Source organism: Tupaia chinensis, unplaced genomic scaffold (assembly GCF_000334495.1).
Source record: "Tupaia chinensis unplaced genomic scaffold, TupChi_1.0 Scaffold147123_1, whole genome shotgun sequence".
Lineage (NCBI taxonomy): Eukaryota > Metazoa > Chordata > Mammalia > Scandentia > Tupaiidae > Tupaia > Tupaia belangeri.
The window spans coordinates 570839-591581 of NW_006206975.1; the positions used below are offsets into that span (position 1 = coordinate 570839).

Sequence of the window (20743 nt, forward strand, 5' to 3'; positions counted from 1 at the left end):
ATGTATGTGTCTGTATTAAACTGATAGTGACCAGATGTCAGATATTTTCCAGATATCATATATCCTAGAGAACTATGTAGGATTTTTTGGTTTAAAGGGGCAAGCCTATAACATGAATTTATAATTTTGGTGGGCTTTTGGTTTCATTAAAGAAATATATCTTCTCAGTCCTAAAAACATTCCAGTAGCAAGTCAGGTCTTAACTGTCCTCCAAATAAAGATTACAGATTGGATCTATTTAGCCTGGAGACTAATCAACTCTTGAATCTAAAAGAATATGGGCCCCAAAGTAGGAGGAACTGAGTAGATGTCTCTTGAAGCTAGATATTGTGTCTTCATGGTTTATTGCAGTATTCCCACTGCACTTAGCACATGATAGGGTTTTAGTAGATAGATATAGAACTTATCTGTTCACTTATTCATGATAAAAAAAATTCCTGTCCAAACAGTTCTCAATTACACGACCATATACTGCTAAAACAGACAAGGCAGTGGAGTTCATTACCGTTAATTCAGCAAGTTCACCATGGCTCTGAAAGTCTGGAATTACTTCTGCAGAGGACTTCATATTTTGGAGAAATTGACAACTAAGCACAAAAGTTAAAAGTTACCAAAAAACTTGTATGCAATTAAGCATTTGCATTAGGTTTTTAAAAATACTGTTACAATTTCTAAAGCAAGAATTAAGTATAAAACTAACATTTCCAGGAGACCAGTAAATGGCATAATGGTTATATTGCTGGACTCCCACATAGTTGACCCCAGTTTGAATTTTGGACCCAGTGGCTTAAAGCTCATGCCAGGCTGTGAAGGTGGCAGGGTGGTTAAGGTGTTGGACTTCCACATGGCCGACTGTGGTTCAAATCCTAGACCTGATGGCTTGCTTTCTCACTTTCCCTCTCTCTGTGTGTCTCTCTCTGGTCAAACTAAAAATATTAATAATTAAATAAACAAAATTAAAATAAATAAATAAATATACACTCAGTCCACCAAATTTTCCAGATATTGTCACTATTACTTTATAAACCATTTACATTTCTATTGCTGAGAGCCACAGTCTAAATGTCTTGTTTGATGATGACACTGACAGAATCATAGGAAATAGGAAATGTTAGTGTTTTGTCTTGTTTTGTTTTTTAGAGAGAGCATTTTTGCTATAGGGATAGGTGCCTGCCAAAGAGACAGAGAGACAGAAAGCGAGAAATTATCCTCATGGGTAATGGCCATGCCACAATCCCTTCTCCTTCATTCTCCTCTCAGAATTTGGGGCACAGGGACCAGCAGTTAGCATAATGGCTATGTCGCTGGACTGCCACATAGTCAACCGCAGTTCGCTTCCTGGACCTGGTGGCTTAAAACTCACGCTGGGCACATGTGCGTGCATTCCCAAGATCCCGAGAGGAGAATGGAAGAGAAGGGATTGCAGGGTGGCCAACCCTCCTGGGGGGTGATTTCTTGCTTTCTGTCTCTCTGTCTCTCTCTCTCTCTGTCTGGCGAGCGCACACACCCCATAACAAAAAAAAAAAAAACCTGTCCAAAAAAAAAAAAGAATTTGGGGCACAAATGAGTACCCTGAATGAGTGTATATTTAATGCTCATCCCTGACACCAACTAGAGTGAACTTAAAGAATAAAAATAGGGGGAACCAGCAGTTAGCGTAATGGCTATGTCGCTGGATTCCCACGTAGTTGACCGCGGTTCGTGTCCCGGACCCGGTGGCTTAAAACTCACGCCGGGCGCGTGTGCGTGCGTGCCCAAGATCCCGAGAGGAGAATGGAGGAGAAGGGATTGCGGCATGACCATCCCCCCTGGGGGGTGATTTCTCGCTTTCTGTCTCTATGTCTCTCTCTGTCTGTCTGGCGAGCGCACGCGCCCTACAGTGAAAATCTCTCAAAACAAAACAAAACAAAACAAAACAAAAAAACAGAAAAAAAAAAGAGAGAAATTAAAAAAAAAAAGAATAAAAATAGGAAAACCATCTATTGATTCTGAAACAAACAAAAAAGGACATCAGTGGAAAAACTGGTGAAATCAAAATGAAATCTAGAGTTAATAGTAATGTAGCAGGACCAGCAGATGGTGTAATGGTTACATTGCTGGACTCTCACGTAGTTGACTGCAGTTCAAGTCCCAGGCTTGGTGGCTTAAAACACACTGGGCGTGTATAAATGTATGCCCAAAATCCCAAGAGGAGAATAGAGGAGAAGGGATTGCTGTGTGGCTATCACCCCTGGGAGGCGATTTCTCCCTTTCTGTCTCCCTGTCTCTCTGGAGAGCACATGTACCCTATAGCAAAAATCTCTCTTAAAAAGAAAAAAAGTTGTATCAGCAAATGGCAAAATAGTTACATTGCTGGACTCCCACATAGTCAATCGTTGTTCGATTCCCAGACCCAGTGGCTTAAAACTCATACCAAGTGCATGTGAGTGTGTGCCCAAGATCCCAAAAGAAGAATGAAGGAGAAGGGATTGCGACATGACCATCCTCCCCTGAGGGGTGATTTCTCACTTTCTGTCTCTGTCACTCCAACAAGTGTATGTGCCCTATAGCAAAAATTTCTCTTAAAAAAAATAGTAATGTAGCAATGTTCTAATTTTTTAAAAAATTACCTGTAGAGTGCATATCCTCACTAGAGAGAGAGAGAAAGAAAAAATGACAAAGCACCCCACCTCAGGGGGATGTCCATGCTACAATTTCTTCTCCATTCTCCTCTCAGGTTTGTGCATGCACACACATGCACCCAACATGTTTTCCAAGCCACTATGTCTAGGATTCAAACTGTGCAGTTGGTCATGTGGGATCCAGCTGCCTTATCCACCATGTCACCAGTTGACCCACCAATTCTTAATTTTGACCTGCTCAATTTCCGACCTGGGCCAGTTCACTCTTCCTTAGACAATCTGGTGATTCCCTGCTCCCATGAGATCACATTAATGCTGAACTTAGTGTGGACACCCGATTGGCATAGCACACTACAGCCTAGCACTCCTGGACTCAAGCGATCCTCCTGCCTCAGCCTCCATGGTAGCTGGGACTACAGGCATGGGCCACTATGCCCAGCACCAATTCTTAATTTTGACAAATGCCCCATGGTAATGTAGACATTAAAATTGGGGGGAGCTACGTAAGGTAATATATAGGAACTCTGTATTATCTGTGTACTTTTCCTGTAAATACAAGCTATTCCCAAATAAAAGATTAATTTTAAAAATCTCCAGCAATATCAAAACTAAAGAAAGGCCAGAAACATACTTCTAAAAACTATTTGCTAGGCATCATGAAACTGGGACATAAATACCCTCTAAATTCAGGTATGATATCTGCTTGAACACCTAAAAGAAAAAAAACATGAAATTTCTACCTGCAGTTATTGACATTCCACTCACTTGGGAAAAAACTTGGTGTGATCTTCTAAGGGGTCATCACCTTCCTTCCAGTTCTCCAAACGTCCGCTACAGGAGAAACACTGGACAATGTCCTTTACGCCTAGAAATAAGGAAATCTGATCAATGCCACTGGCATGTGCATTTGTCAGTTAATAAACAGACAGTAAACACCAGACTTTTATTAGTGAAACCTCCTTTGGATCAATTTGATTCCGTGACAAAATCACAAGTTGGATTATCAGTGAGGCAATATTCTATAGTACTCTTCCTCCACCAATAGGGTAATAAGCAGTAACTGAATATGCCTATGCACCATGCACTTTTTTTTTTTAGGTTTATTTCTTTCTTTCATGAGAGTGAGAGATGAAGAGTGAGAGAAAAACAAGTACCCTCAATAAGGTCTCATACCACCATCAACTCCTCCCTCCTTCCAGCTAACCAAAGCCATGGGCTCCCAGGCCAGGCATGTACACATTGAACAGGGAACAAAACCTACAGTCTCTCACAGGGACCCAGCATTGCTCAAGTCACTGCATCGGCAGTGACTCAAGTCAAGTCACAACTCGGCATCACTGCACCCCCTCACAGGCCCCACCATGCACTTCGATGAAAGCCCTCCTTCTGCCCCTTCTTCTTCATCAACAGAATGATTTGCAATTAGAACCAGAATTAAAGCTCCATGAAGAAAGAGATTTTTGTTTGTTTTACTCACAAATCCGATGAACCTAGAAGAGTATCTAGCAGTTATTAAGTATACTATTCAATTAGTAGGTACAGAACTTGAACTGCGGCTGGTCATGTGGGAGTCTGGCACCCTAACCACCACATCACTTACTGGCCCAAGTATTTGGGGTTTTTTGTTTGTTTTTTAGAGGGATTTTTGCTACAGGCTGTGTGCACTTGCCAGAGAGACAGAGAGAGACAGAGACAGAAAGTGAGAAATTACACCTGAGGAGGGATAGCCATGCTGCAACCCTCCATTCTCTTCTCAGGATTTTGGGCATGCACACATATGTGCCTGGCATGAGTTTTAAGCTACAAGTATTTGTTTTAACAAATAAATTTAAAAGAATATGTGTGATGCTCAGGGGAAAAGACATGAGCAAATCTAGCAATTCTTATGTGAATTCAGTGTGAGTTCATGTTTTTTAAAGAATCATTTTACTTAACTTTATTTATTTGCTTGTTTATTTATTTATTTATTTTAATTTGACCAGGGAGGGACAGTGCGAGAATGAGAGCAAGAGGGAGTGGGAGAGGGAAAGTGAGAAAGCAAGCCACTAGGTCTGGGACTCAAACTGTGGTGGGTCATGTGGGAGTCCAGCACCCTGAACCACCATTTCACCTGCCAACCCCTTACCACATTATTGTCCAGTTGCCTCTTACCACATTATTGTCCGGTTTATTCTGCTGAAAGTAGGGTCAAATCTCATCTTTTTCTTGGAACCAGCAGTTAGCCTAATGGCTATGTCGCTGGACTCCCACGTAGTCGACCACGGTTCGAGTCCTGGACCCGGTGGCTTAAACTCACGCCGGGCACGCGTGCGTGCCCAAGATCCCGAGAGGAGAATGGAGGAGAAGGGATTGCGGCATGGCCATCCCCCCCTGGGGGGGTGATTTCTCGCTTTCTGTCTCTATGTCTCTCTCTGTCTGTCTGGCGAGTAAACGTGCCCTATAGCGAAAACCTCTCAAAAAAAAATTTTTTTTTTGACCAATGGAATATGTGTGTTAGATAAAGTGACTATATTCTCCTACTCTGCACTGTTCTGTGATATTTGTGATGTCTACTGACCTCTCAGTTAAAGATCTTCAGGAACCCGTATAGAAACTCGTGTGTGTGTTCATTCTAGGAGAGCATGATGACCTGTCCCTGTCTACCCTGTTGTACCTTGGGCAGAGATGTGGCTAGGGGGAACCAGCCCACCCTTTGTGGATTAGAGAGTAGAGCTTCCTGATGGCTGGCAGTTAAAGAGAGACTACTGTGAACTAATGAAAGACTCTACATACATGGGAATCATAAAAATAAATCACGAGATTTTCTTCAAGCAGAATATGACAAAAATGGTTATCCACATCCCAGTATCTTCTATTCTTCCATAGTAATACAAATCCAAATTTTAGCGAGGTACATTGCTACCCAGGAAAAAGATTAGGTTTCCCAGCACCTCTAGCTAGATATGACCAGCTGAATAAGTTCTGGCTAAAGGAATATAAGCAGAAGTGTCCTGTGGCAGTTTCCATAAACCCTTCTGGGAGACACAGGAGTAGGGAGAGTAAGGACAGGATGATTATTCCAAATGGAACACTGGCAGGCAGTGATAGTCCAGACCCTCAGGTTTCAAGTTCGGAGCTTTACCAACTAAGGAAGGTATGGAAAATTGGAACGTATTTATGATACAGGAAAGAAAAGGGATCTATATGGATGATGAAAAGAGCAGAGATGGTTGAGTCTTGGGAAATGCCAGCCCAGGACCATAAAGTCTATGTGGGGATTTACAAGCTCAAGCAAGCAAGTAGGCAAAAACTACTGACTCACCTGTATAGAAAAGACCTGCTTTGGCCAAAGCTGCAGGTCCCACAAGTGATTCGTGGGGCCAGTTCTTAAAAGATCCCAGACGTAGATCTTCATTAGCAAAGATGCTGTCATAGCAATCAGCTAGAATAAAAGACACAGGGTAAGATCAGCATACTTGAACATCTCAATATCAGTGTTCAATGATCCCTTCATATTTACCCATGGAATAATGTGATGTATGGAGTCTGCTTCAAAATAATTGGGAGCCAGTAGATGTCAGCATGGTTACAGTGCAGGACTCCCATGTAGTTGACCACAGCTGAGTGCCAGACCCGGTGGCTTAAAATTCACACTGGGCACGTGTACATGCGTGCCCAAAATTCTGAGAGGAGAAGAGATTGTGGCATGGCCATCCTCCTGTCCCCAGGGGTGATTTCTCGCTATCTCTGTCTCTCCAACAAGAGCACATGCCCTATAACAAAAATCTTTCTTTAAAAATAAATAAATAAATAATTTATGGGAGTGGGCTTAGAAAAGAAGGAAGGGGAACAGAAATCAAGATAGACCATGTGTTAGAATTGTTAAAGCAGGGGGACCAGCTGTTAGCATAATGGCTGTGTCACTGGATTCCCATGTAGTCGACCACGGATCAAGTCCTGGACCTGGAGGCTTAAAATCACACCAGACGCCTGTGCGTGCATGCCGAAGATCCCAAGAGGAGAACAGAGGAGAAGGGATTGTGACATGGTCATCCTCGGGGTGGGGGGGGGGGCGGTTCTCGCTTTCTGTCTCTCTGTATCTCTCTATCTTTCTGGCGAGCACATGCACCCTGTAACAAAAACCTCTCAAAAAAAAAAAAAAGAATTGTTGAAGCAGGGACCAGCAGATGGCATAATGGTTATGTCACTGGACTCCCACTAGTCAACCACAGTTCAAGTCCCAGACTTGGCGGCTTGAAACTCATGTCAGGCACATGTGTGTGCATGACCAAGATCCTGAGAGGAGAATGGAAGAGAAGGAATTGCAGTGTGACCAGCTCTCCTGGGGGATGATTTCTTATTTTCTGTCTTTCTGTCTCTCTGGAGAACATGCACCCTATAGCAAAAATTTCTCTAAAAATAAATAAAGAAAGAAAGAATTGTTGAAGCAGAGTGGTGGATATTTAGAGAGTATACACCACTGTCTTAGTTCTGTATATGTTTTTACACTTCCTATAATAGAAAACATTTTAAATGATCTCTTCATTATCTAGCATGAAAATAAAACAAGAAAAAGCTAGAGGAGATTTCCCTCTTTCCAAAGCTAATGTCAAAATTTGAGAAAGGCAATATTCCTTTTGGTTCCCTTAAGAATAGGCAGTGTGGGGGTCAGCAGGTGGCCTGGGGTTTAAGGCACTGGATCTTACATGGCCAACTGCATGGTTCAAGTCCTGGACCCTGTAGCTTGGAAAACATGCCAGGTGCGTGTGTGTATATGTGCCCTAAATCCCAGGAGGACAAGGGAGGAGAAGGGATTGCAATGTGGCCCTGACCTAAAGGGGAGTGATTTCCCTCTCTCTTTCTCTCTCTCTCTCTCACACATGTGCCCTCAAGCAAACTATTTTTTTTTTTTTTAAAGAATAGGCAGTATACCTATAGCTCTTTAGGATGTGCACTCTGGTAGTTTCCATCTGACTTTCCACCTTAGGTTTTAAGTTTAAAGCCACCCTGGACTTTGATTCCTGTCTTCTGCAGGCCATGGAGACTTGAAGACAAAACTTAACTCGGTTCTGTGAATTACCTTAGGATGAAAGCTCGCTTCAATGTTCCACTTAATCCCAAGAATCTTTTTGTCACTTCATTTTTAATCTGAATATTCCTTAACTTAACAACACAGTAAGCTATTTAAGAATTTTTTTTGAAAGCATTTTATCCAGAGATTTTACTTGTTTTTTAAAAAAATTTAGTTGCTTTAAAGAAACCATCAGTTAAGGAACCAACCTACTATATTACCCTATACTTGCCCATGCTAAAAACATAAAACACTGCATAAAAAAAAAAAAAGAATTTTTTTTCTTTTTATTTATTTATTATGATAATTATTTTTTCTAAAAGAGACATTTTTTGCTATAGGGTGCGTGTACTTGCCACAGACAGAGAGAGCTAAAGAGGCAGAAAGTGAGAAATCACTCCCCAGGGGAGATGACCATGCTGCAATCCCTTCTCCACTACTCTCCTCTTGGGATTTTGGACACTCATGCACATACACCTGGAGTGAGTTTTAAGCCACCCGTTAAGGACTCAAACCGCGGTCAACTACATAGGAGTCCAACGAAGTAACCATTACACCATCTGTTGGTCCAAGACAAAGAATTTTTAATGAAAATTATTATTATTATTATTATTATTTTAATTTGCCAAGGGATATTTGTACTCCTTGGGGAGAGAAAAAGTGAGAAAAGAAGTGAGAAACCACCTACCACTATGAGGAATAGTCACATAACAATCCCTTCTCTTCTTTTCCTTTTGAGATTTGGGCGTGTACACATATGCACCCACCGAGTTTCTTAAGCTGCTGAGTCCAAGACTAGAACTATGTCATTGGCCATGTGTGATCTAGCCACCTCAACCACCATGCCATGGGCTGGTTCAGGAAAATTATTATTATTTTTTAACAGATTTGTCATTTAATTTAATTAATTAATTTATTTTTGACCAGAGAGGTTCAGAATGTGAAAGAGAACGAGGGAAAGTAAGAAAGCAAGCTGCCAGGTCCAGGACTTGAACCATAGTTGGCCATGTGGGAGTCCAGTGTCCCCAACTACCAGTCCACCTGCCAGCCCCAGAAAATTTATTTTTAAGGAGGGCTATGGTGGGGGCCAGCAGATGGCATAGCAGTTACATCATTGGACTCTCACATGACAGATCACAGTTTGAGTTCTGGATCCAGTGGCTTGAAAATCATGCTGGATGCATGTGGGTGCATGCCCAAGATCCAAGTAGGAGAATGGAGAAGTTATTGTGGTGTGGCCATCACCCAAGGTGTGTGTAAGGGGCGGGGGTGGTTTCTCACTTTCGCTTTCATTATCTCTGTCTCTCTCTCTCCTTCTCTGGTGAGCATACATGCCCTAAGGTAAAAAAAAAAATCTTTAAAAAAGAGTTATGGTACTGTAAATTGAGGAGAAAATTAGAAAGGTTAAAAAGAAAAAAAAAAGATTAGGGCAAAAAAAGCAAAAGAAGAAATAAACAAGTAAAGCCTTTGGAATATGTCTGAGTTTTTACCTGATGCCACTGGTAATTCTGTCTTCACCCAGGAATTCACAAAATGTTCTCCCTGAGTAAAATTAAAATTCAAACTATTAATTGTTTGGTTTATAAACAATCCCTCTCACTGCCAAAATGAAGAATTTCATTGGGTAGAATGACAAGACTGTTGGTGTGTTGGAGAATAATTCTTCTAAGTTTGATTTCTATTAATTTTGGAATTGTTCTTATGCAAAACAAACAAAACTTGAGAGTGTTTACCTATACTTAGCAAGAAACCTCAGGGTTACTTCTAGAGATCCATCTCAAAAATGGAACTACAATTGGTTATCATAAATGTATTTTTACTAATGAGAAAGTAAAAGACACAGGAAGGAAACTAAATTCAAAAGGGTATTTTGTATTGAGCAACTGGTCTTTCTGGAATAATTGCACCTGGATTTCTTCCTAAGTAAACACCTTCCCTCCCCCAATTTTCAAGCCGCATTTTCTACCCAGATCTAGTCTTTGGAGTCATGTTAAGCAATAAATTCTCTTTTTCTGCTTAAACCAATTTGGGTTGGGTTTCCGGTTACTTAGGATTAGGAAATTCTTACTGACGGAAAATAAATAACCAGTTGGGAGGAGGGCTTGGTGATAGCATCTAAGGCAGCAGATCTTAATGAGGCATTTAGATGGGGGCAGCAGAGCTAAATTAGGGGAAATGACCTCGAAGAGAACAACCAGTCAAAAGCCAGCACTGGAAGACAAAATTCTAAGGATTCTAATTTAGCAAGAGGTGAGTAGGTGAGTAGTGGGGGAATGTAAGGAGAAGGGAAGAAAAAGAAATAGAACCCATAACATAAAGCGAATGTCTCCCCATTGCTAGTTAAGATATTAAGTAATCAAAAGTCAACTTGAGAAAAAAAATTGTTATAAATTACCGTTACATCAACAAATCCTTTGTAACTTTGAACATACTGGGCAATTTCTTCTGAAGATTTTTTACTTTGAAGAAATTCACACCTGTAATTAATGAATATGATTAAAATTTACTTCAATACTGAGATAGATATGTTCTTTACTGTAATAAATGTTTCTCTCTTTTTCTTTTTTCTAGAGAGATTTTTGCTATAGAGTGAATGTGCTTGCCAGAGAAACAGAGAGAGACAGAGAGACAGAGAGTGAGAAATCACCCCCTGGGAGTATGGCCATGGTACAATTCATTCTCCTCCATTCTCCTCTTGGGATTTTGGGCACAAAATCCAGTGTGAGTTTTAAACCGCTGGGTCCAGGACTCGAATTACAGTTGACTATGTGTTGAGTCCAGTGATGTAACCATTACATCATCTGCTGGCCCCTGAAATTAACATTTCTTAAAAGTATTAAGGAGCGGGACCAGCAGTTAGCATAATGGCTATGCTGCTGAACTCCCATGTAGCTGTCTGCAGTTCGAGTCCCAGACCCGGTGGCTTAAACTCAAGCCGGGTGAATGTGCGTGTGTGCCCAAGATTCCAAGAGGAGAAGGAAGGAGGAGGAAGGAGAAGGGATTGCGGCGTGGCCATCCCCCCTGGGGGATGATTTCTCGCTTCCTGTCTCTCTGTCTCTCTGGCAAGTGCATGCACCCTATAGCAAAAACCTCTCAAAAAAAAAAAAAAGTATTAAGGAGCTAGTTGTGCTGGCTCAGCAATAATAAAATGCTCTGTGATGTTGACGCTACATGAGAAGGTCCCAGGTTCACATACCAAGGTCTCCTTGTGTACTCCACTTGCATGAGTTCATGATCTTGGCTGACTAGAACAGGGATGGGTCACATAATAGGGGGTTAAACTTCTATTAAGGATGCCTGTCTGCCTCTGTTTCTCAAGAAATAAATAAACCTTAAAAAAAAAAAAATCCCCCAAACCAAAACAAAAAGGACTGCCAGCCCTGGTGGGTAAAAGAGCTAAATCCCACATGGCCAACCACATGATTTGAGTCCCAGCCCTGGGGCTTTGAAAAATACACCAGGCTCGGGAACCAGCAGTTGGTGTAATGGCTATGTCGCTGGACTCCCACGTAGTCGACCGCGGTTCGCGTCCCGGACCCGGTGGCTTAAAACTCACGCCGGGCACGTGTGCGTGCGTGCCCAAGATCCCGAGAGGAGAATGGAGGAGAAGGGATTGTGGCGTGGCCATCCCCCCTGGGGGGGTGATTTCTCACTTTCTGTCTCTCTGTCTCTGTCTGTCTGGCAAGCGCATGCGCCCTATAGCGAAAACCTCTCAAAAAAAAAAAAAAGAAAAAAGAAAAATACACCAGGCTCATGTGCATGTGTAGTCAAAATTCCAAAAGGAGGGAGAAATGGAGGAAAAGGGATTGCAGCACTCCAATGGGGAGTACTTTCTCCCTACCCTCTCTATATCTCTCTCCATCAGGGAAGTGCACATGCCCTCCAGCAAATTAAACAAAAAAATGGATGGAATTGCTCAATTTTATTATACTGCAATAAAACTGGAAAAAAAATTTACCCCAAAACTTAATTTATGAGAATTATTATTGTTCTCATATTCTTTATTTATATTAGTGACAAAATGTATATTTATTTAAATTTTCAGACTATTTTTTCTCTTGAAATAAATACACAGTACAGAGACTTTGGTTTACAGTATATGTAGGATAGAATATTCATGTTTTAAAAAGAATTATTTAATTTAATTTAATATTATTTTTTAAGAATTATTTTAACTTTATTCATTATTATTATCATTATTATTTTCCAGTTTGATCAGTGAGACACAGAGAGAGATAGAGGAAGTGAGAAAGCAAGCCACCAGGTCCGAGACTTGAACCATGGTCAGCCATGTGGAAGGCCAGCGCCTCCATGCCACTTGCCAGCCCCAATATTATTAGTATTATTATTAATTTAATTTGACCAGAGAAAGGGAAAGTGAGAAAGCAAGCTACCAGATCCAGTATTCAAACTACAGTAGGCCATAGGAGATTCCAATGCCTTAACCACTACACCACCTGCTGGCCCTGGTATATTCATTTTTTTTTTTTTTTAATTAAGGTCTATTGACTATATTTAGTTCCTATGGTCATATGAAAGCTACTAAAAGTTGGGGCCAGCAGGTGGCATGGTGGTTAACCAGCTGGATCCCACATAGCCAACTGCACGATTCAAGTACTGAATCTAGAAACTTGAAAAAATACATTGAACGTGTGTGTGTGTGTGTGTGTGTGCCCAACATCTTGAGAAGAAAATGGAGGAGAAGCTTGCAAGATAGCCATTCCCCTGGGGGATGATTTCTCACTTTCCCTCTCTTTTTCTGTCCTTAGAGGGAGAAACAGAAGAGAAGGGATTGCGGCAGGGCTATGCCCCATGAGAGGTGCTTTCTCATTTTCCCTCCTTTTCTCTCAGACAAGTGCACATGCCCTCTGGCAAAAATTAAATTATAGGGGCCAACAGATGACATACTGGTTAAGGCACTGGACTCCCACATGGCCAATCGCAGTTCAAGTCATGCTAGGTGCGTGTGCATGCATGCCCAAAATCCCAAAAGGAAAATGGAGGAAAAGGGATTGTAGCATGGCTGTCATTCCTAGGGGTTGCTTTCTCACTTTCCTTCTCTCTGTCTCTCTCCAGCAAGAACATAGGCCCTATCCAAAAACCTTAAAACACACATACACTCCAGAACTGGCCCCATGGTCTAGTGTTTAAAGGAGCTAGATCCCACATAGTCAACTGAAGTTAAAATCCTGACCCTCACAACTTGAAAAACACTCCAGGCATATGTGTATGCATGCCCCAAATCCTGACAAGATGGAGAAAAGGAAAAGGGATTGTGGTGTGACTAGCCCCACTGTGAGGTGCTTTCTCCCTTTCTCTTTCTCTTTCTCTTTCTCTTTCTCTTTCTCCCTCTCTCTTTGTTGCTGGTGAGTGCATGTTCCCTCTGGCAATTACAAGATAACAACAAACCTATTTTATCTCTTTCCTTTCTCTCTCTCAAAAAGAAAAAAAAAAATACTCACAAAAACATAAAACCAAAAAAAACCACATTCCTTTTCATAAAAGAGAAGCAATTTTTAAGTTAACTTTAAAAATGCCCTCTAATTCTAATGTGACTTTTCTTTCTAATGGTGCTGTAGTAAAGGATGGACAAACAGGAAGAGGTCTAATCTTGCCACTGTTCTCTAGTATTCACACGAGAACCTGGACTGCATCGGGTGACTCACATTCTCTCCAGGCTGGCCAGGGTCCCTTGTGGTCAGGTGTACAAATCTTTGCAGGTATTGCCCTAAGTCTGCACACACATGTGTAGCACAGAATGCATGGGTGGTGTCCTGTCCTCATGATTAATATGGATGGAGGAGGCATTCAGCACTTTTAAAAATATAGCAAAATGAGCTTTCTTTTTTCTTTTTCTTTCTTTCTTCTTTTTTTTTTTTTTTTTAGGATTTTTGCCATAGGGCACACGTGCTCATGAAAAAAACAGAGAAAGGGGCAGTGAGAAATCACCAGCCAGGAGGTATGACCATACCATAACCCACTTTCCTCCATTTTCTTGTTGAGATTCTGGGTATGTAAACAGATGTATCCAGTGTGATTGTCAAACCTCCCTATCCGGGACTTGAACTATGGTTGGCCATGTGGGAATCCAGTGCCTTAACACTATGCTACCGTCTGGCCCCCAAATGAACTTGCTTTAAAAATATTACATTATTTTTAGAGACAGAGTCTTACTATGTTGTCCAGACTGGCCTCAAACATATAATCCTCCTGCCTCAGCCTTACCCATAATTGCAATTACAGTCATGTGCCACTATACTTGGTGAAAATATTACTTTTTGAAAATATACTTTAAAAAATATTATAATAAAATCAGCTTATGTTTATTAGGTACTACACTTTTTAAAATGTAAAAGTATACTCAGATTTTTTGTCAATAGCTTATAAAGAAGCAACGAAGCTAGTCTATAAAGCTGAAGTCCTGGGGATCAGACCAGGGTGGTGGTTAAGGCAGCTAGATCCACATGACTGACTTCATGGTTGAGTCCCAGACTCAGCAGTTTGAGAAACATGCTAGGTGCTTCTGAGTGCATTCCCAAAATCCTGACCAAAAAAAGGGAGAAATGGAGGAGGAGGGATTGTGGTGTGACCATTCCTCATGGGAGATGCTTTCTCACTTTCTATCCATTAAGCACACGTGTCCTCTGGCAAAATTAAACAACAACAACAACAATAACAAAAAGCTGAAGTCCTCGCCTGTCCCATAGCACTGTGATTAAGCACAGTGTGCATTGGGAGCAGATCTCACATGGCCAACCATGGCAACCACAACCAACCAGGGCCAATCCTGCCCCTAGCAGCTTGAAAAACATGCCAGGTACATGTGTGCACATGCCCCAAATCCTAACAGGATGAACAATTACAGGAAAAATTACTGCAGTTGTTACATGTCCCATTTAGAGATATTTTATTCTCTCTCTGGCACACACACCTTCTGGCAATTAAAAATGAATTAATTAATTTTAAAAAATTAAAATGAAAGTGTAATTGAAGCTTAAGAAACAAAAGAAATGCCCCACAAACTTGGGGAGTCTTTTATTTTTATTATTATTATTATTATTATTATTATTTAGTTTGCCAGAGGGCATGTGTGCTCCCCAGAGACAGAAAAAGAGAGAGAGAGAGAGAGAGAGAGGGAAAAAGAAAGAAAGCACAGTCCATGGAGCATGTTCACACCACAATCCCTTCTCCTCCATTTCTTCCTCTTTTTTGGCATTTTGAGCATGTGGGTGCACACACACACACGTTTGGGATGTTTTTCAAGCTACCTGGTCTGGGGTTTAAACCATGCAGCTGGCTATGTGGAATCCAGCTACCTTAACCACCAGGTCACAAACTGGCTCAGAGAGTCTTATAAATTCAGCCCTGAAATTTATTGGCCAGCCATGAGCTTGTAATGACAAACAAATGGGGGTCAAAATGGCAAGCAGGGGACCAGCTTTTTTTTAGAGAGAGATTTTTGCTATAGGGCATGTGTGCTTGCCAGAGAGACAGATGGGCAGCAAGAAATCATCCCCCAGTGGGGGATGGCCACATCACAATCCCTTCTCCATTCTCCTCTTGGGATTTTAGGCACGCACACACGCGCACACACCCAGCGTGAGTTTTAAGCCCTTGAGTCTAGCACTTGAACCATGGTCAACTTCATAGGAGTTTGGCGACGTAACTGCTACGCCATTTGCTAGTTCCTATTATTATTACTTTTTATTTTGACCAGAGAGAAACAAGAGAGACAGAGAGGAAAGTGAGAAAGCAAGCTGTCAGGTACAGGACTTGAACCACAGTCAGCCATGTGGGATTCCAGTGCCTTAACCACCACACCTGCTGTCTCCATTGATTTTTTTAAATACTTTTTAATTTAATTTAATTTAATTTATCATTATTATTATTACTTAATTTGACCAGAGAGAGGCGCAGAGAGAGAGAGACAGAGAGAGAGAGGGAAAGTGTGAAAGCAAACTGCCAGTCCAGGACTCAAACCATAATCAGCCATGTGGAAGCCCAGTGCTCCAACCACCATTGTCACTTGCTGGACTCTGATTTTGTTTCTTAAAAGACATTCTTAGAGGGACCAGCAGATGGCATAATGGTTACATTGATGGATTCTCACGTAATCGACTGTGATTCAAGTCCTGGACCTGGAAACTTAAAACTCATACCAGGCACACGTGCCTGTGTGCCCAAGATCCTGAGAGGAGAATGGAGGAAAAGAGATTGCGGCATGGCCGTCCCCCATGGGAGGTGATTTCTCACTTTCTGTCTCTTTGTCTCTTCAGCTAGTACACACACCCATAGCAAAATCTCTCTCTAAAAAAAAGACATTTTTAGAACTAGAGTTACATGCCAAAATATTAACAAATAACATTATGTGATATCTAGAAATTGCTTTACTATAATGTGGTTATAGGGACTATAATGTGGCATAGTGGTTAAGGCACTGGATTCCCACATAGTTGACTGTCCCGACCCGGGGGGACAGCCGAACAGGTTTCCTGAGTGAAGGAGTGAGAGCCGGGACAAGCGGCGTAGTGTTACAGCACGGAGACGACACCGTTTATTGTGGGCAGCACGGTACAGCACAGAGACGACGCAGTGTCGCGTCGTCTACTGTGAGCAGCACGGAGACAGCACGGTGTTACAACTCTTCAGGGTCGTCCGGAGACGATGTAGTGTTAAACTCTTCAGGGTCGCCCAAGTTGTCTGGAGACGATGCAGTGTCAGCTCTTCAGGATCTTCAGGGTCGTCTGGAAACTGCGCGGTGTTTCAGCTCTTCAGGCTCTTCGGTTGTCGTCTTCCTGGTCGTCGTCGTCGTCGTCGTCGTCATCTTGGTCGTTGTCATCTTCTCGGTCGTCTGTGTCGTCTGGCTACTGTGGGCCAGGCATCGTGGTTATATACACTCTGGTGGGTTGTAAACGGTGGGTCGTGATTGGTTGTAAACGGTGGGCCCTGATTGGTTGTTAACGGTGGGTTATGATTGGTTGCTTTTGGACCAATCATGAGGTGCCGGATATGCAAATTTGAGGGATTCTAGTGGCCAATCAGAGCAAGGTTTCGAAGGTCAGGTTTTTGGAAGGGAACCAATCATGGTAATTGTTTGCTCTCTGAGAAACCTCGGCAGACTCGCTGGTGTGCAGCTTCCCACAGTTGACCATGGTTCGATCCCTGGACCTGGCAGCTTGAAACTCACTCCAGGCACATACGCATGCGTGTCCAAAATCCAGAGAATAGAGAAGGGATTGTGGCATGGCCATTCCCTCTGGGAGGTGATTTCTCACTTTCTGTCTCTCTGTCTCTCTCTGTGTCTTCCACGAGTGCACATGCCCTATAGCAAAAAACTCTCTTAAAAAAAATTAAATAATGAAGCTACTATTATTTCCAGGATGAAACATGGGTAGGAGATGAATGAAACAGGATTTTCTGTGTTGAAACTGCCTATCATATTATTCTCTTTACTTCTTTATGAAGTTTTCCACAGTGAAAGTTTACAAATTCATTAAAGGAGTGAGTCTGCATTTGATAGAAACAAAGTCATGTAGAACATACTAGTAACTGTAGCATTAAAAATAATGAAAATGTGGGGCCAGCAGGTGGTGCAGTGGTTAAGGCGCTGGACTCCTACATGGTCGACCACAGTTTGAGTTCCAGACCCAGTGGCTTAAAACCTACACCAGGCACATGTGTGTACGTGCCCAAAATTCCAAGAGGAGAATAGAGGAGAAGGGACTGCGGCATGGCCATCCCCTCTGGGGAGGGATTTCTCACTTTCTCTCTCTCTCTCTCTGGTGAGCACTCATGCCCTATAGCAAAAATTTCTCTAAAAATAATAATAATAATAATTTTTAAAAATAATGAAAATGCATTTCCTTTTCTAAGCAGAGAACTAAGGACTACTGCATTAATTAAAAGAAAACATTTCTGAGCTTTTTTGAAATAAAACATTTTCATTTGGTATATATTGTGTAGTACATGAAACCATTTGTAATAATGTTTAAAACATCATTATATACTTTTCAACATCCTTTATACACCATTTTACAACATCTCTAGCCAAATTATTCCTTATTTTTAAAATTTGCTATTGGGCAAATGTGTGCTCTTTAGAGAGAAAAAGACAGAGGAAGAATGAGAAAGCATCTCCAGGGAGCATTGTCATGCCACAGTCCCTTCTACTCCATTCCCCTCTGGGGATTTTGGGCATGCACACACATATGCCTGCTGTGTTTTTTAAGCCGCTGGGTCCAGGACTCAAACCATAGTTGGCTATGTAGGATCCAACCACTTAACTATGATGCCACTAGCTAGCCCACAAATTATTTCTATTTATTAATTAAGGCATATCATGAAATTTCTACTTTGCAAATATATCTTAGCATCCAGGATATAAAACGACATTTAAAAACTGTTTAAAATTATAGAGAGTAATTCAAACTTTTCAATGTGTAATCAGTCCTTTCCTGCTTGAATAATTTCTGGAGTGGTCCAGTTTGGGTTAGGGAAAGTTCAAAACTGAAGATGACACATCAAGAAGGTGGTTCTTTCATCATTCATTTTGTTTTGCTTTAAAAATACTGAAAATTTTTAGCAGAAAATAGTAATCTACTTACCTGGGGAACCACTTGGCATGTTCCTTCCATGGATCATCTCCTTCTTCCCAATTTCCTAAACATCCACCACAGGAAAAACACTGCACTGTATCCCTTTTACCTACGTGTGAAGGGAAACATTTAGATCGTCCAGCAATGGCATCTAGGGTGAGGTCCTGGAGCTAATGGTTTTGTACTTAAATGAAACAGGCTCCAGCATGCCTGTCCACTCGTGGCCACACCTGCCTCAGTCTACACACATATGCCTGCTGTGTTTTTTAAGCCGCTGGGTCCAGGACTCAAACCATAGTTGGCTATGTAGGATCCAACCACTTAACTATGATGCCACTAGCTAGCCCACAAATTATTTCTATTTATTAATTAAGGCATATCATGAAATTTCTACTTTGCAAATATATCTTAGCATCCAGGATATAAAACGACATTTAAAAACTGTTTAAAATTATAGAGAGTAATTCAAACTTTTCAATGTGTAATCAGTCCTTTCCTGCTTGAATAATTTCTGGAGTGGTCCAGTTTGGGTTAGGGAAAGTTCAAAACTGAAGATGACACATCAAGAAGGTGGTTCTTTCATCATTCATTTTGTTTTGCTTTAAAAATACTGAAAATTTTTAGCAGAAAATAGTAATCTACTTACCTGGGGAACCACTTGGCATGTTCCTTCCATGGATCATCTCCTTCTTCCCAATTTCCTAAACATCCACCACAGGAAAAACACTGCACTGTATCCCTTTTACCTACGTGTGAAGGGAAACATTTAGATCGTCCAGCAATGGCATCTAGGGTGAGGTCCTGGAGCTAATGGTTTTGTACTTAAATGAAACAGGCTCCAGCATGCCTGTCCACTCGTGGCCACACCTGCCTCAGTCTCCATCCACAGTCCCACTACTCTAAGTGACTGCTTTCTGAGCTCCGGGCTCCCCCTTCCCTCGCCGTGGCAATACTCCACACTCACAACCTTGTGCTGTTCCTCTCTATTCTTGCCCCAGTCACTTCCCAGAGCTGGTGCTTTGTTCATTGACCAAAGTGCTGGGAAGTGGACAAACCCCAGGACTAGCTGACGTAGTGCACAGTTAGAAGACCTAAGTTTTAGCCTTGCCATGACATTGCTATAGAACTATAGGCACAATTCTTAAACTCTTTGAGCCTTGAAGAGCTCAGTTGTGAAATGGGGGGAAAAGCAGTAAATTTATTAAATTAGAATTCGTACTCAATCATGCCTCGTATAAAGAGGTACTCAGTAAATGATAGTGTAGTTACAATTCTCATTCACATCTATTCTGACATCCTTGGCATGGTGAGGACAATTCTTTTTTTTCTTTCTTTCTTTTTTTTTGGGGGGGGGAGAGATTTTTGCTATAGGGCGCGTTCACTTGCCAGACAGACAGAGAGAGACATAGAAACAGAAAGCGAGAAATCACCCCCCAGGGGGGATGGTCACGCCGCAATCCCTTCTCCTCCATTCTCCTCTCGGAATCTTGGGCACGTACGCACACGCACCCAACGTGAGTTTCAAGTCACCGGGTCCGGGACGCGAACCACGGTCAACTACGTGGGAATCCAGCGACATAGCCATTACGCTAACTGCTGGTTCCCCAATGGTGAGGACAATTCTAAGTCCAATATTATTTTTATTTAATTTAAGATTAAGACAAACAAACAAAAAGTCCATTCAATAAATACTGAAAGAAAGATCATGTAAGAACAGCAGAAGGAGGATGGGTGAAAAGACTGGTATCAGACTGATTCAGATTTGTTTTCAGGGCCTTAAGTATACAGCCAATGGGACCAGCAGATGGGGTAATGTTTGTGTCACTGAACTCCCATGTAGTAGACTGCGGTTCGAGTCCTGGGTCAGGCACCTTAAAAGTCACGCTGGGTGCAAGTGCACGCGTGCCCAAAGTCTTGAGAGGAGAATGGAGAAGAAGGGATTGCAGCATGGTCATTCCCCCCCGCCCCGGGGGGAGGATTTCTCGCTTTCTGTCTCTCTCTGTCTCTCTGGCAAGCATACACACCCTATAACAAAAATCTCTCAAAAAAATAAAATAAAATAAGAAGAATACAGCCAACAATCATGATTCAAGTCCCAGACCTGGCGACTTGAAACTCACAACAAGTGCGTGTACATGCATGCCCAAAATCCTGAGAGGAGAATGGAGGAAAAGGAATTGCAGCATGACCATCCCCCTGGGGTGATTTCTCACTTTCTGTCTCTGTCTTTCCAGTGAGTACACACACCCTAAAGCAAAAAATTTCTTAAAAAAGAATACAGCCAGTCCAGCTCCGTGGTAATGTGCTACTCAAAAGAAGCCTTATCCTGGGACCAGCAGTTAATGTAATGGCTATGTCGCTGGACTCCCACGTAGTCAACGGTGGTTTGCATCCTGGACCCGGTGGCTTAAACTCACGCCAGGCGCATGTGCGTGCGTGCCCAAGATCCTGAGAGGAGAATGGAGGAGAAGGGATTG

General features: G+C 41.9%; 1 protein-coding gene across 1 annotated transcript in view; it reads right to left on the reverse strand.

Moving 5' to 3' along the window:
• Positions 1 to 20743, reverse strand: part of NAIP (NLR family apoptosis inhibitory protein) — a 50058-nt gene that overhangs the window by 21004 nt on the left and 8311 nt on the right. The window contains exons 3-8 of the mRNA XM_014584569.2: positions 18913 to 19012; positions 10067 to 10148; positions 9162 to 9213; positions 5923 to 6042; positions 3387 to 3486; positions 506 to 587 (exon numbers count right to left, since the gene is read on the reverse strand). Of these exons, the coding sequence (XP_014440055.1) occupies positions 506 to 587; positions 3387 to 3486; positions 5923 to 6042; positions 9162 to 9213; positions 10067 to 10148; positions 18913 to 19012 (536 nt within the window). The remainder of the gene's footprint in view (positions 1 to 505; positions 588 to 3386; positions 3487 to 5922; positions 6043 to 9161; positions 9214 to 10066; positions 10149 to 18912; positions 19013 to 20743) is intronic.